The sequence below is a fragment of the Chanodichthys erythropterus genome, chromosome 3 (genome assembly GCF_024489055.1).
Source record: "Chanodichthys erythropterus isolate Z2021 chromosome 3, ASM2448905v1, whole genome shotgun sequence".
NCBI lineage: Eukaryota > Metazoa > Chordata > Actinopteri > Cypriniformes > Xenocyprididae > Chanodichthys > Chanodichthys erythropterus.
Genome location: NC_090223.1, coordinates 43,169,559 through 43,185,429, shown reverse-complemented (window position 1 = coordinate 43,185,429; position 15,871 = coordinate 43,169,559). Strand labels below are relative to the sequence as shown.

At 36.0% G+C, this 15,871-nt stretch overlaps 2 protein-coding genes across 3 annotated transcripts; both read left to right on the top strand.

Annotated features, from left to right (window-relative positions):
- The first annotated feature begins 275 nt into the window (after positions 1-275).
- LOC137012551 (cytochrome P450 3A40-like) lies at positions 276-8,467 on the top strand. Of its 2 annotated transcripts, XM_067375850.1 has the most exons (13): positions 276-426; positions 2,368-2,461; positions 2,564-2,616; positions 2,871-2,970; positions 3,061-3,180; positions 3,316-3,401; positions 3,559-3,707; positions 3,795-3,916; positions 4,207-4,294; positions 4,389-4,549; positions 4,872-5,098; positions 7,522-7,684; positions 7,808-8,467. In XM_067375850.1, exons 1-13 carry the CDS (start codon positions 359-361, stop codon positions 7,892-7,894), a joined length of 1,518 nt encoding a protein of 505 aa, XP_067231951.1. In that variant the 5' UTR covers positions 276-358; the 3' UTR covers positions 7,895-8,467. The 2 variants fall into 2 exon arrangements, with proteins under 2 accessions (XP_067231951.1, XP_067231960.1); XM_067375859.1 differs by lacking the exons at positions 276-426; positions 2,564-2,616 and having other exon boundaries at positions 2,380-2,461.
- Positions 8,468-9,776: 1,309 nt separating this feature from the next.
- LOC137012543 (cytochrome P450 3A40-like) lies at positions 9,777-15,087 on the top strand. The gene is made up of 13 exons (XM_067375838.1): positions 9,777-9,902; positions 11,844-11,937; positions 12,040-12,092; positions 12,347-12,446; positions 12,537-12,656; positions 12,793-12,878; positions 13,036-13,184; positions 13,272-13,393; positions 13,684-13,771; positions 13,866-14,026; positions 14,130-14,356; positions 14,523-14,685; positions 14,791-15,087. The coding sequence occupies exons 1-13, from the start codon at positions 9,835-9,837 to the stop codon at positions 14,875-14,877; spliced, it is 1,518 nt and encodes a 505-aa protein (XP_067231939.1). The 5' UTR covers positions 9,777-9,834; the 3' UTR covers positions 14,878-15,087.
- The last annotated feature ends 784 nt before the right edge of the window (positions 15,088-15,871 follow it).

The window sequence follows — 15,871 nt, the reverse complement described above, 5'->3', positions numbered from 1 at the left end:
TTTACTCTATTCTAAGGGGAGTAAAATTATGTGATTACTCAATTTGACGTTTTTTTAATCTGTTTGTTAGAATCTTGCCTACTTTTTGTGTTTTGTCGTTTTCATACTAAGGAATAATTGAAGGTTTTCACCACCATTGTGCCAGTGCAGTTAACACGGATAACTCGAGATGAATGGGTGTCAGAAGTGTCATAACCTGAAGATTTATTCCTTATTTGGTCGCCCTGCGCACCTGTAAACCACGCCCACTTTCTGATCATGCGCCGTCTGAGGTAAACAAAAACTAAAGGCAACAGTATCTGTGTGCATTAGGACTTGAGCCGGAGCTGAAAAGACTGAAGAATACAGCTGACTTACAATGATTGACCTCTCATCTCTGTCTGTGACCTGGAGTCTGGTGGTTCTGGTCATAACTCTCCTGTTTATGTGAGTAATTAATAAAAGGGTTAATGCAAACATTCGTTTAGGTCTTATTCTGCGTTATAGTTCTGTTGTATATTAGGAATGTCCTTGTTCACGAGAAGGAACGCTGTTTCTGTGCCACTGCAACTTCAGGTTGATTTTCTGATACTCGTCTTTGTAGATTATTAAAACTTGTGCGACCTCAGAGCTGCAATGCACCAGTCTCGCGCGCGCTCACCGATTTCTATACCATTGTGCAAAGAAAATATATTTCCCTATATATGAATGATCAATATATTAAACGATATAACGGTATATCTGAAAAATACAAAATAATATATTGTGCAACTATATTACAGTCTATTGAATAATGAGGAATTGCCTCTTTTCATATATTGAATCATAATGTGTAATTTTATATCCAGCAGGCTAATACACTTCATTATGTATAGATGTATATGTAATCAGATGCATGTGTAATATATTGCAGATATAGCCTATTTCATGCAGTTTAAACACACATATATTGAGAAATGTATTATGTAATATATTTCTTATATTTTATATTTGTATTATAAATGTTTTATATTTTCAAGATAGCTAACTATAGCACACTTGCAAAGAGACTATCACTGTGCTGAAAAGAGCACAGCCCGTATTTAATGGTTTTTGGCCAAATGTCAACCTAACAAAATGATGTACTCTTCAGCACAATGAAACAAAAACCCAAAAAAGACATACTACAAAAACTTTTAAATTCCAAAATAATAGAACATTAAAGCATGCTGGGAACTAGACATCTGTTGTTAGCCACTGATTGATTCCATGAATGTGTGTATATATGTGCTTACATACATTCACATTTACATGGGGACATGTATGTGTAACATACGTACACAATAAAGTATGAAACTTTATGAATATTACATGTAATGCTACTTTTGTCTTAATTTCTAAATATTTCATAGGCCCTATGTATCAATATATACAGTAGACATACACGGTCAATGCATATATTGCAGTGTATTGAAAAATATAAACATTAGTTTCCCATTTATGGATTATATTTTTGTTCCGTAAGGGTAAACTATGAGCTGCGCAGGCTATTTTCTTTAATATAAGTTTATTAAAAGTGTATTTTATTTAGATTTACTGAATATAAAGTGTTTGTCATTGTATTAAAGTTGCAATAGGCGATTCTCTACAGAAACATTTTTTGTTATGCTGGTTGAAAGTCTAGTTAAGCTAGACTAACTTAGCTAAGCTAAAGCTAGCTAGGTAGCATGTAAAAATGTGATAGTACTGTACAATTATAATCGAATATGGATCGATTACATTTACAGAACCTTCATAAGTTTAATAAGAAACTGGTAAAAGCACTGCTTGTGCGCATTCTTTATTCATCATTTTATAGTAGTAGAGTTAAAAAGTCTTGCTGAATCTTTTGTAGAAATGGTAGATCACCATCTTGCTGCAATCAAAATGACTTGAACTCATTTGTTGTCATAATTACGATTTGCCATCTTGTAAATGACTTGAACGTGCCATAAATTCACTTGAATGTTATGATATTTACAGAGCTGCATTTCATTTTAGTTTTCATCATAAGTATTTTGTCTTAAACTGTTTGTTGAAAAGTGTCTTAAAGTCTTCTGCTGTAGTTGGAATTTGTAGCAGTGATAGCTCAGCCTCAGATGATTTTATACAGCTTTAGAACAACATATTTATTTAAAAACTATGGAGTATGTACTTCAGCATACAACAGAAATCTAAATGTGGTTAAAATGGTGATAACAATTAAAAAAAAAGAAAGAAAGAAAAAATGAAATGCTTCCTTCCTGTCCCAGGTTGAGGGTTAAAAAATATCTGGTCACCCAAATCTATATCTATATCTATAACTTGTCTCATTTTAATTAGTATTTGTTTGAAGTTTGTTTGATAACGGTATAATTTATCACACTGTAGTTATGGTGTTTGGCCACATGGATTTTTCAAAAAACTGGGAATTCCAGGACCAAGACCTTGGCCTTTCGTTGGCACACTTCTCTCATACACTAAAGTGAGTAATTCATTATGTAACTGCTTTTGATTAATATAGGAATGTTGCTGGAGAAATAAGACTCTATTTCATTGATTAATTGTCTGTGCAAATGTATTTTAGGGTTTGTGTAATTTTGATATGGAGTGTGCTAAGAAGTATGGAAAAGTTTGGGGGTGAGTCTCAGTTATACATTTACTGTGTTGAAAGAATGTGTTAACCTTAACATCAGATTGATAATACTTATTCTTATTTTTATATAATATTTGTCATTCCAGCTAATTTGACTCAATAAATGACATCTATTCAAATTTTAATATAACTGAAGAAACTGCAATCTAATTGTAGAAACTACTACATCATATACTATTTTACAATTTGCTTGAATAACCGTGAATACAAACTGATCAATATTTGTTTCATTGCTCAGGATTTATGATGGAAGACTCCCAATACTAATGGTCACTGACCTGGAAATGATCAAAGCAATTATGGTGAAAGATTGTTATTCTACCTTCACTAACAGAAGAGTAAGCTCATAAACCCAATTATGCACAATAAAAGTGTTGTGGCAGTTCAAAGACGGTTGAAGATCTAGTAAAGTTCATAATTTTCTACAGATTAGAAAAGTAGACCTGGCTGGCCCCTTTGGTGACGGTATTATTATGGTTAGAGATGAGAAATGGAAGAGAATCCGCAGTTCACTCTCCCCGTATTTCACAAGCGGACGACTGAAGGAGGTATAGTACAGGCCCATAATATGAGCGTTATCATATATTGGATATAATATATATATATATATATATTATATATATATTACTTGTTGCTCACATGACTTTTTGTGTAACTAACACTTAATTTTAAAAATGTTTCAGATATTTCCCATAGCTGTGACACATGCAGATCGTTTTATTAAAAACATGCAAAAGCGAGACCACGAGCAGCCAGTTAAAATAAAAGAGTATGTTACGTCTGTCTTTAAATAAAGTGCATAATTGTCATTGTCAGGTAGAATAATTTTTTGTAGTAGTTTTGTGTATAAATGAAAACCATATGTAATGATGTGTAAATGATCTCTAATATATTTTAATAAGAAAACAACACCATTTTTATTCCAGAGTTTTCGCTCCATACAGTTTGGATGTCGTCACCAGCTCCTCCTTTAGCGTTGACATCGACTCCATAAACAACCCGGATGATCCTTTCGTTATTAACATCAAGAAGTTTGTCCAGTTTAATGTCTTCAGTCCTCTCTTTCTGCTAATACGTATGTCTTTGTTTGTATAATAATCATGGAAAATGAAAAGAGCTAATGACAAGAGAAACAAATAATAAATAAATTTTCTTTTTTCAGTTATGTTTCCCTCTTTTGCAATTCTTTTGAGCAAATTGGGTATAACTCTTTTGTCGAAGTCGTCTATGGATTTTTTCTACAGTGTCCTGAGAAAGATTAAGGACGAGCACAAGGAATCAGATGTATGTCAGTATTTCACTTTTCAACTACACTCTTAAAATTAAAGGTTGTTATTGGCTTCATTGGGTGTTCCTTTCAGTGAACAGTTCTTAAAAGAACAAATTTTTTCTTTGCCCTTAGAACATTTTTAAAAATCTAAAAAACTTTTTCCACTATAAAAAACCTTTTGTGCAGTGAAAATGAATGAATTCTATGAATCGAAGTCAAGAACCTTTATTTTTAGGAGTATACAGTCACTCTCACTGTTGTTTAGATCTGGCAGTGATGGTGATGTCACTGTGTTTTTAATCAGGGTCGAGTAGATTTTCTCAAGCTCATGATCCAGAATCAAATCCCTGATGATCAAGCTAAGGACGATACAAGTGAACAACCAGCAAAAGGTTTGAGAGGCAGAACAGAATTGACTCATTCAAATGCACATGACCATCAGAGATGTGACTTGTTTTCAAATAAGCTGTCTTGTGAATCTGACAGGACTAACCGATCATGAGATTCTCTCCCAGTCCTTTGTTTTCATCCTCGGAGGTTATGAGACTACAAGCACCACTCTCACTTTCCTCCTCTATAATCTTGTGACTAATCCAGACTCCCTGGAAAAGCTGGTTGAGGAGATTGACACAAACTTCCCTCCTGATGTGAGTGCACAGGCTTCTGCTCTGATTTTGTGTAAAGGGGTTCTCCGCTCTGGCCCTCGAGGTCCACTTTCCTGCAGAGTTTTGCTCCAACACTTATCAAACACCTGAACAAGTTAATCAGTGTTGGAGGTAAACTCTGCTGGGAAGTGGACCTCGAGGGCCAGAGTTGAGAACCCCTGGTGTAAAGAAACTATTTTAAAGCAGTTTTAGAGTTTAGAGTTCAGTTGTTTTACTCAAGGAACAGGAATTGGGTTTAAAACAAAGCCATAATATGCATCGGACATTTCTTGTTTTTTTTTTTTTGTTTTTGTTTTTTTTTCAGACTCCCATCACATACGATGCATTGACGAAAATGGATTACTTGGAAATGGCCATCAACGAATCAATGCGTCTCCTTCCCACTGCCCCTCGCTTAGAGAGGTCCTGTAAGAAGACTGTGGAGATCAATGGTGTAACAATACCAAAAGACACTCTAGTTGGAATTCCTACATATGTTTTATGCCGTGACCCACAGCTCTGGGATTCTCCTGATGAGTTCAGACCGGAGAGGTGATTTGATTAATCTTTCAGACAGTAGCTATGTTTCCCCCCGAAGCTGCAAACTTAAAACATTTGCAAATAAATCAGTGTTTACATCCCATGAGTTCAAGAGAAGAAATTTGTCACTTCCTGGGAAATTGCCGCAAAATATCTGTATGTAATAAAAATGGAAGTTGCTGCAATCAGGGAAGCCACTGTGGAGCTTTTTTTCCTTCATCATAAATGGCTTGGGTCTCAGAGCGTGCAGATGAAATGCAGTAAATGTTGTTATCTTATGTTTGAATGCTGGTGTTTAGGAACGCAATCGTGCAAGACATTTCTGGGAAGGAATTAAATCAAATCATTCTTATGATCGATGTTGGCCCATGCATTTCAGAGTGCTCAAACCAACATTTGAGATGCTGTGCAATGAAATTGCTCTGCTGGTTAGTCCAGACATTGTTGTAAATGTCACGCTGCGAATGCAGCTCGTGCAGGGCTCACCTGCCCATACCAGACGAGCACACCGAGTGCTTCTCTTGCCTGGGTCACGCCCACACCGAGGTGGCACTCCTGGACTCCAGCTGCCCACACTGCAAGAAGTTAACCTCATAGTGCTGCGTGCACGGATCGCACTCTTCAGCAACTCGCCCACTCCCTGATCTCCTTCCCCTCTCGAGCTGAGGTGAAAGAAAAAGTGTAGCAATCAAGCTGAGCAGCGAGGCAGAAGCGAGCCCACGTTGGCCCACTGCCTGCATGCCTCGCTCTCCCCTCAATGTGGCGAGTCCCCTGTAAAGATCAACACCCCTCATCTGGTGCGAGTGGCATGGTTTCATCTCTCACTTAGACAGTGTCTCTGGCGCGCACCTGTGAGTGCAAAGAGTGGGTGAAATCTGGCGACGAATCCGCCCCTCTGCTGCCTAAACAGAATGATGACATGAGGCCCCGTATAGACTCAGAGCTGATGGGAGTCCTCACTTAAGCCATACAGGAGCCCAGCTTGGATTGATTGGCTCTAGAAGAGCCCCCCCGAAGCCGGCTCGATGAATGGTTCCTGCAGCCAGTGCCGCAAGCAGGCCCCTCACCAGCGTCCAGCCCCATTCTTCCCAGAGGTCCACCAAGAGTTCACAAAGACGTGGCACGCCCCCTACCTGGCACACGTCTACTCTTCTTCTTTGGCCGCATTCCACGGTTGACGTGCCAAAGAAAAGGGGTACACAAAGTCCCATCCGAACAATACCCTTATCAAAAGATAGTGCTGGACCCCGTGCAGCCGAAGCAGTCCTTATGCCTCAGGACGAAGGAGAAGAGGGTTAAGTCCCGTCAAGGCTGGACCACCCTCAAAGCATGCCTGTCTTCCAGTCCCCTCTTCAGTCCAGGATGCTGGAGAGGAGACGATGTGTTTGTCGTCAGTTCTGGGCTCGACACATCGGTTTCCACATCCAAAACCCTTCTCACTGTTATAGCAAACCAAACAAAATGTTTACATGCTCACAAAAAGAGCATTCCTCCTCCTCCTCTCAATGCTTTAACAGGTGCCGTTCTCCCGCTTCCGTGCGAGAAGCAGCCTTTAGTACTTCAACCATTTTCCACTTGACTGTGGACATAGGAGGCCATCACCGGAGGGTCAAGCTAGATTTTGGGGATAATGGAACTAGGCTACTTGCTCCAATTCGCTCGCTGACCCTGCTTCATGGGTGTGATTCACACTTCGGTCTCAGACGACAATTCTCATGTATGCATGCAATGCAAGTGTATCGAAAGGGAACATTTATGGTTACTCACATAACCCTGGTTCCCTGGGCATTCAATAGCTTGCCGTGCTACTACGGTGCACATCGAGTCATGCTAGCCGCTCATCAGTTGAAAGATTCGGATGATATGGCATTACTGCATGACTTGTATATGCAGTCAACCCCACCCTTTCTGGTGGGCTGAAATGCAATTTGTCTGTGCAGTTGTATAGATGTGAACCAATCATGGTTCAGTATTCAGAGAAAACTACGTTTTCCCATAAGCTTCAGCAAACTTATCTCAGGGAACCAGGGTTACGCGAGTAACCATAAACATTATCTAAACCCATCCACTGTTGAGGCAAAGTCACATGAGGTTTTTTTTTTTGTTGTTGTTGTGCATCGAGGAATTTATTTGATAAATGTGTTTCCATCGTAGTCTATGTGCATGTCTTCTTATTGAATAAAAAATTAACCAATTCAATTGAGCACATTTTTATGGACATTTTTAGAATTTATCCGCATCTTGCAATATCCAAAAATATAAATGGGTCTAATTATATATAAATAGGTGGATGGAAACTGAGCTACTGATGCTTTCTGAACATTTCCTTCAGTTTTTCTCACATTTGAATTTTTTGCATGTGATTCATGCAGTTTGAGACCTTTTCATTGAAGCAAAAATTGCTCAACTTTTTGCTTCTCTGTATTTCTCTGCAGGTTCAGCCCAGAGAATAAATCAGAGGTTAACCAGTACGCTTTCTTGCCTTTTGGACTCGGGCCTCGAAATTGCATTGGAATGAGATTTGCCCTAATGATCATGAAACTGCTTGTTGTGAAGCTTCTTCAGAACTTCACTGTGGAAACGTGTAAAGAGACACAGGTTGGTACTTTGACTGTCATCATAAAGAGACAATCAGGAATACATGGCAGACTGTGCTTTGCCTCTTGATTAAACACAAAGATATAAATGCACTATTCTTTATTTTCTCTTGTTTATTTTCAGATCCCTCTGGAGCTGAATGTTATTTTTCAGCCGAAGGTTCCCATCACACTGAAGTTTAAACCAAGATCTCACAAGGAAAAACAATAAATAAAATACTGATCATTTCAACATAATTATCTAGAAGATGTTATACAAGTTATTCAGTATAAGAAAAAATGCATACAGTATAGTTTCATTTTAAAATATCACATTATTTTTTTTTTAAGATTTTATGGTGCTCATAATTTGCTGGACCTTGAGTTCTTCCTGATTAATTCATGTTTTATAGAGTTTGGAATGTAAAAATAATACATTATTAAATTATAATTGTACACATTTAATTAACAAAATAAAAGCAATAAATGCAATGTAACTTGTTGTATCTGTAAATGACAAGTGTTCATTTGTTACCTAATCACTATAGAAATGATATGATGTAGGTATTTTAGATTTGAGACAGAATTCACACAAAAAAAAAAAAAAAAAACTTTTTAAGATTTGAAGAGGGCTTGAACTAGAAACCAGCTAGAGAAAACACATTTATGTAAGTGGACTTTTGGCATGACAGTTCTCCTGTGTGACAACTAGCCCTGGTCTCATACTGTATATAGGCTAATATTGGGTAATTATGCTTAAATTATCATATATGATATGATGTATGCTAACTCCGTAACACAAACTGTGGGCCCGTATGTATAAAACTTCTACATTTAAAGTCCATTCAAAGTCATTAAAATGCACTAAACGTATTAAGTAATATTTAATCAAGTTTATTATTGTATCAACTCCATGTCATCATATAACTCCAATGCATTATATCTTCATTGGAAAGCCTGTGTCTCTGCTGCCATCTTGTTACTCCTAACTAGGTAAGGAGACCTCTGCAGCTCTCTTAAATAATTTAGGAGCTGAGACCTAGTTTTGACACTTAGGAACCTTTATGAATCATACTTATTCTTAAGTAAAGAGTAATAAGAGTACAATTTTCTTATGTCATTCATTTTGACACACTTAAGACAAAAATTTTACTCTGAGCGGCTTTATACATACGGCCACTGGACTTTTAGATATATTCACTCATTTTAAATGGGTCCTATTAGTAGCAACACCAGAAAAAATGGCTACATGTGTGATGTCAGGGGAAAAAATGGTTATTCTGTCAACACTAAGATTTTCTGTGTCACTGATGACTGTTACAAAGAGCTGTTATTATGCAACGATCATATCAATATTATTAAATGTGATTGGTAGGTTTTCATCAGACAGCTGAAACAACCAATAGCTTGCATACACACACCTGTAGTTCTCGTTGTACATAGTTACTTACAATTCACCAGAGAGTTGCATCAGTAGTGATGAGAGTGGATCACGAGAGAGTTTTCTTGTCAATAAAAAAGATTTCATTTGTAATACAAATTTCTTATATCCAAACTCTGGCTACATCGTGCCATATTGACTGAGAAGTATCAATTCGTAGGTGAATAACTCTTAATATGTTTAACAGATCCAGCTCCAAAACAATTTCTGGATACAGAAACTAACTTTCTCAGTCCAAGCAGCTGTTTTGTCCCACGTTAAACAGCCTGAAGTCTCTCAGCTTCTCTTTGTGTCCAATTGGTGTCACTATAAACTGTTTAAGTTATTGTTTGCATGAGTTTGTTTTATGTCGTCGCAGATATCAAACTCAGGCTTTACTCTATTCTAAGGGGAGTAAAAATATGTGATTACTCAATTTGACGTTTTTTTAATCTGTTTGTTAGAATCTTGCCTACTTTTTGTGTTTTGTCGTTTTCATACAAAGGAATAATTGAAGGTTTTCACCACCATTGTGCCAGTGCAGTTAACACGGATAACTCGAGATGAATGGGTGTCAGAAGTGTCATAACCTGAAGATTTATTCCTTATTTGGTCGCCCTGCGCACCTGTAAACCACGCCCACTTTCTGATCATGCGCCGTCTGAGGTAAACAAAAACTAAAGGCAACAGTATCTGTGTGCATTAGGACTTGAGCCGGAGCTGAAAAGACTGAAGAATACAGCTGACTTACAATGATTGACCTCTCATCTCTGTCTGTGACCTGGAGTCTGGTGGTTCTGGTCATAACTCTCCTGTTTATGTGAGTAATTAATAAAAGGGTTAATGCAAACATTCGTTTAGGTCTTATTCTGCGTTATAGTTCTGTTGTATATTAGGAATGTCCTTGTTCACGAGAAGGAACGCTGTTTCTGTGCCACTGCAACTTCAGGTTGATTTTCTGATACTCGTCTTTGTAGATTATTAAAACTTGTGCGACCTCAGAGCTGCAATGCACCAGTCTCGCGCGCGCTCACCGATTTCTATACCATTGTGCAAAGAAAATATATTTCCCTATATATGAATGATCAATATATTAAACGATATAACGGTATATCTGAAAAATACAAAATAATATATTGTGCAACTATATTACAGTCTATTGAATAATGAGGAATTGCCTCTTTTCATATATTGAATCATAATGTGTAATTTTATATCCAGCAGGCTAATACACTTCATTATGTATAGATGTATATGTAATCAGATGCATGTGTAATATATTGCAGATATAGCCTATTTCATGCAGTTTAAACACACATATATTGAGAAATGTATTATGTAATATATTTCTTATATTTTATATTTGTATTATAAATGTTTTATATTTTCAAGATAGCTAACTATAGCACACTTGCAAAGAGACTATCACTGTGCTGAAAAGAGCACAGCCAGTATTTAATGGTTTTTGGCCAAATGTCAACCTAACAAAATGATGTACTCTTCAGCACAATGAAACAAAAACCCAAAAAAGACATACTACAAAAACTTTTAAATTCCAAAATAATAGAACATTAAAGCATGCTGGGAACTAGACATCTGTTGTTAGCCACTGATTGATTCCATGAATGTGTGTATATATGTGCTTACATACATTCACATTTACATGGGGACATGTATGTGTAACATACGTACACAATAAAGTATGAAACTTTATGAATATTACATGTAATGCTACTTTTGTCTTAATTTCTAAATATTTCATAGGCCCTATGTATCAATATATACAGTAGACATACACGGTCAATGCATATATTGCAGTGTATTGAAAAATATAAACATTAGTTTCCCATTTATGGATTATATTTTTGTTCCGTAAGGGTAAACTATGAGCTGCGCAGGCTATTTTCTTTAATATAAGTTTATTAAAAGTGTATTTTATTTAGATTTACTGAATATAAAGTGTTTGTCATTGTATTAAAGTTGCAATAGGCGATTCTCTACAGAAACATTTTTTGTTATGCTGGTTGAAAGTCTAGTTAAGCTAGACTAACTTAGCTAAGCTAAAGCTAGCTAGGTAGCATGTAAAAATGTGATAGTACTGTACAATTATAATCGAATATGGATCGATTACATTTACAGAACCTTCATAAGTTTAATAAGAAACTGGTAAAAGCACTGCTTGTGCGCATTCTTTATTCATCATTTTATAGTAGTAGAGTTAAAAAGTCTTGCTGAATCTTTTGTAGAAATGGTAGATCACCATCTTGCTGCAATCAAAATGACTTGAACTCATTTGTTGTCATAATTACGATTTGCCATCTTGTAAATGACTTGAACGTGCCATAAATTCACTTGAATGTTATGATATTTACAGAGCTGCATTTCATTTTAGTTTTCATCATAAGTATTTTGTCTTAAACTGTTTGTTGAAAAGTGTCTTAAAGTCTTCTGCTGTAGTTGGAATTTGTAGCAGTGATAGCTCAGCCTCAGATGATTTTATACAGCTTTAGAACAACATATTTATTTAAAAACTATGGAGTATGTACTTCAGCATACAACAGAAATCTAAATGTGGTTAAAATGGTGATAACAATTAAAAAAAAAGAAAGAAAGAAAAAATGAAATGCTTCCTTCCTGTCCCAGGTTGAGGGTTAAAAAATATCTGGTCACCCAAATCTATATCTATATCTATAACTTGTCTCATTTTAATTAGTATTTGTTTGAAGTTTGTTTGATAACGGTATAATTTATCACACTGTAGTTACGGTGTTTGGCCACATGGATTTTTCAAAAAACTGGGAATTCCAGGACCAAGACCTTGGCCTTTCGTTGGCACACTTCTCTCATACACTAAAGTGAGTAATTCATTATGTAACTGCTTTTGATTAATATAGGAATGTTGCTGGAGAAATAAGACTCTATTTCATTGATTAATTGTCTGTGCAAATGTATTTTAGGGTTTGTGTAATTTTGATATGGAGTGTGCTAAGAAGTATGGAAAAGTTTGGGGGTGAGTCTCAGTTATACATTTACTGTGTTGAAAGAATGTGTTAACCTTAACATCAGATTGATAATACTTATTCTTATTTTTATATAATATTTGTCATTCCAGCTAATTTGACTCAATAAATGACATCTATTCAAATTTTAATATAACTGAAGAAACTGCAATCTAATTGTAGAAACTACTACATCATATACTATTTTACAATTTGCTTGAATAACCGTGAATACAAACTGATCAATATTTGTTTCATTGCTCAGGATTTATGATGGAAGACTCCCAATACTAATGGTCACTGACCTGGAAATGATCAAAGCAATTATGGTGAAAGATTGTTATTCTACCTTCACTAACAGAAGAGTAAGCTCATAAACCCAATTATGCACAATAAAAGTGTTGTGGCAGTTCAAAGACGGTTGAAGATCTAGTAAAGTTCATAATTTTCTACAGATTAGAAAAGTAGACCTGGCTGGCCCCTTTGGTGACGGTATTATTATGGTTAGAGATGAGAAATGGAAGAGAATCCGCAGTTCACTCTCCCCGTATTTCACAAGCGGACGACTGAAGGAGGTATAGTACAGGCCCATAATATGAGCGTTATCATATATTGGATATAATATATATATATATATATATATTATATATATATTACTTGTTGCTCACATGACACTTGTGTAACTAACACTTAATTTTAAAAATGTTTCAGATATTTCCCATAGCTGTGACACATGCAGATCGTTTTATTAAAAACATGCAAAAGCGAGACCACGAGCAGCCAGTTAAAATAAAAGAGTATGTTACGTCTGTCTTTAAATAAAGTGCATAATTGTCATTGTCAGGTAGAATAATTTTTTGTAGTAGTTTTGTGTATAAATGAAAACCATATGTAATGATGTGTAAATGATCTCTAATATATTTTAATAAGAAAACAACACCATTTTTATTCCAGAGTTTTCGCTCCATACAGTTTGGATGTCGTCACCAGCTCCTCCTTTAGCGTTGACATCGACTCCATAAACAACCCGGATGATCCTTTCGTTATTAACATCAAGAAGTTTGTCCAGTTTAATGTCTTCAGTCCTCTCTTTCTGCTAATACGTATGTCTTTGTTTGTATAATAATCATGGAAAATGAAAAGAGCTAATGACAAGAGAAACAAATAATAAATAAATTTTCTTTTTTCAGTTATGTTTCCCTCTTTTGCAATTCTTTTGAGCAAATTGGGTATAACTCTTTTGTCGAAGTCGTCTATGGATTTTTTCTACAGTGTCCTGAGAAAGATTAAGGACGAGCACAAGGAATCAGATGTATGTCAGTATTTCACTTTTCAACTACACTCTTAAAATTAAAGGTTGTTATTGGCTTCATTGGGTGTTCCTTTCAGTGAACAGTTCTTAAAAGAACAAATTTTTTCTTTGCCCTTAGAACATTTTTAAAAATCTAAAAAACTTTTTCCACTATAAAAAACCTTTTGTGCAGTGAAAATGAATGAATTCTATGAATCGAAGTCAAGAACCTTTATTTTTAGGAGTATACAGTCACTCTCACTGTTGTTTAGATCTGGCAGTGATGGTGATGTCACTGTGTTTTTAATCAGGGTCGAGTAGATTTTCTCAAGCTCATGATCCAGAATCAAATCCCTGATGATCAAGCTAAGGACGATACAAGTGAACAACCAGCAAAAGGTTTGAGAGGCAGAACAGAATTGACTCATTCAAATGCACATGACCATCAGAGATGTGACTTGTTTTCAAATAAGCTGTCTTGTGAATCTGACAGGACTAACCGATCATGAGATTCTCTCCCAGTCCTTTGTTTTCATCCTCGGAGGTTATGAGACTACAAGCACCACTCTCACTTTCCTCCTCTATAATCTTGTGACTAATCCAGACTCCCTGGAAAAGCTGGTTGAGGAGATTGACACAAACTTCCCTCCTGATGTGAGTGCACAGGCTTCTGCTCTGATTTTGTGTAAAGAATCTTAAGCAAATTTAGAGTTAAACCATATGCATGGGACATGTCTTGTTTTTGTTTGTTTTTCAGACTCCCATCACATACGATGCATTGATGAAAATGGATTACTTGGAAATGGCCATCAACGAATCAATGCGTCTCCTTCCCACTGCCCCACGCTTAGAGAGGTCCTGTAAGAAGACTGTGGAGATCAATGGTGTAACAATACCAAAAGACACTCTAGTTGGAATTCCTACATATGTTTTATGCCGTGACCCACAGCTCTGGGATTCTCCTGATGAGTTCAGACCGGAGAGGTGATGTGATTCTGATTTCTTTCACAGCCACAATTTTTCTCACTTCAGTTTTTCTCACATATGAATCTTATAGCATGTGATTCATGCAGTTTACTGAACCACATGCCAGATTTAAGCTAGAAACTAGAATTGCTAATCTGAAAGTCTCTCTAATATTTCTCTGCAGGTTCAGCCCAGAGAATAAATCAGAGGTTAACCAGTACGCTTTCTTGCCTTTTGGACTCGGGCCTCGAAATTGCATTGGAATGAGATTTGCCCTAATGATCATGAAACTGCTTGTTGTGAAGCTTCTTCAGAACTTCACTGTGGAAACGTGTAAAGAGACACAGGTTGGTACTTTGACTGTCATCATAAAGAGTTCTTATACATGAGGTATTTCAGACTATGCTTTGCTTCTTGAAACATTAATAATTATTTTTCTTGTTTATTTTCAGATCCCTCTGGAGCTGAATGTTATGTTTCAGCCAAAGGTTCCCATCACACTGAAGTTTAAACCAAGATCTCACAAGGAAAAACAATAATAAGATTGAATATGCATTATACGTGGTTATAATTCTTACACATATACATGTCTTTATTTAAAGGGACACTGTTTCTTTAAATTATAATAGTTTAAATATAATAGTTTCAGCTGATGTAAAATTACACCTCAGAGGAGGAAACCCTCATGGTGAAAGGAAAAAGATCTTCATTTCTAACTTATAAGTTGCTCAAATTATAACAACTCTTATTGTGACAGCACTTGTAATATTTGTTACTGCAGTTACCATGGATTATGCAAAAAAATAAAAAATACAAAAAAATTGAAAAATGTTTTTTTTATTTTTTATTTTTTTATGGGTGGTTAAATATTGCTGGCCCACTTTGGCTGAATGTGCTAGATGAAGTGGGCCACCTTAAAGGTGCCCTAGAATTGAAAATTGAATTTATCTCGGCATAGTTGAATAACAAGAGAATGACATACAGTGAGTCTCAAACACCATTGTTTCCTCCTTCTTATATAAATCTCATTTGTTTAAAAGACCTCTGAAGAACAGGCGAATCTCAACATAACACCGACTGTTACGTAAAAGTCTGGATCATTAATATGTATGACCCCAATATTTGCATATGCCAGCTCATGTTCAACCCATTACACAAGCCAGTATTAAAGTCTGGAGCAGCACAGACGTTATGCAAGCAAGAACAACAGTGAAAAATGGCAGATGGAGCAATAATAACTGACATGATCCATGATATCATAATATTTTTAGTGATATTTGTAAATTGTCTTTCTAAATGTTTCGTTAGCATGTTGCTAATGTACTGTTAAATGTGGTTAAAATTACCATCGTTTATTACTGTATTCACAGAGACAAGACTGTCATTATTTTCATTATTAAACACTTGCAGTCTGTATAATTCATAAACATAACTTCATTCTTTATAAATCTCTCCAACAGTGTGTAATGTTAGCTTTAGCCACGCAGCACTATCAAACTCATTCAGAATCAAATGTAAACATCTAAATAAATA

Excerpts from the sequence above, each read along its gene's own strand:
- LOC137012551 (XM_067375850.1), top strand. The coding sequence starts at position 359 with ATGATTGACCTCTCATCTCTGTCTGTGACCTGGAGTCTGGTGGTTCTG. Across the intron at positions 4,550-4,871 it reads ACACAAACTTCCCTCCTGAT|ACTCCCATCACATACGATGC; the intron begins GTGAGTGCACAG and ends TTTTTTTTTCAG. Across the intron at positions 7,685-7,807 it reads AAACGTGTAAAGAGACACAG|ATCCCTCTGGAGCTGAATGT; the intron begins GTTGGTACTTTG and ends GTTTATTTTCAG.
- LOC137012543 (XM_067375838.1), top strand. The coding sequence starts at position 9,835 with ATGATTGACCTCTCATCTCTGTCTGTGACCTGGAGTCTGGTGGTTCTG. Across the intron at positions 13,394-13,683 it reads ACGAGCACAAGGAATCAGAT|GGTCGAGTAGATTTTCTCAA; the intron begins GTATGTCAGTAT and ends GTTTTTAATCAG. Across the intron at positions 14,027-14,129 it reads ACACAAACTTCCCTCCTGAT|ACTCCCATCACATACGATGC; the intron begins GTGAGTGCACAG and ends TTTGTTTTTCAG.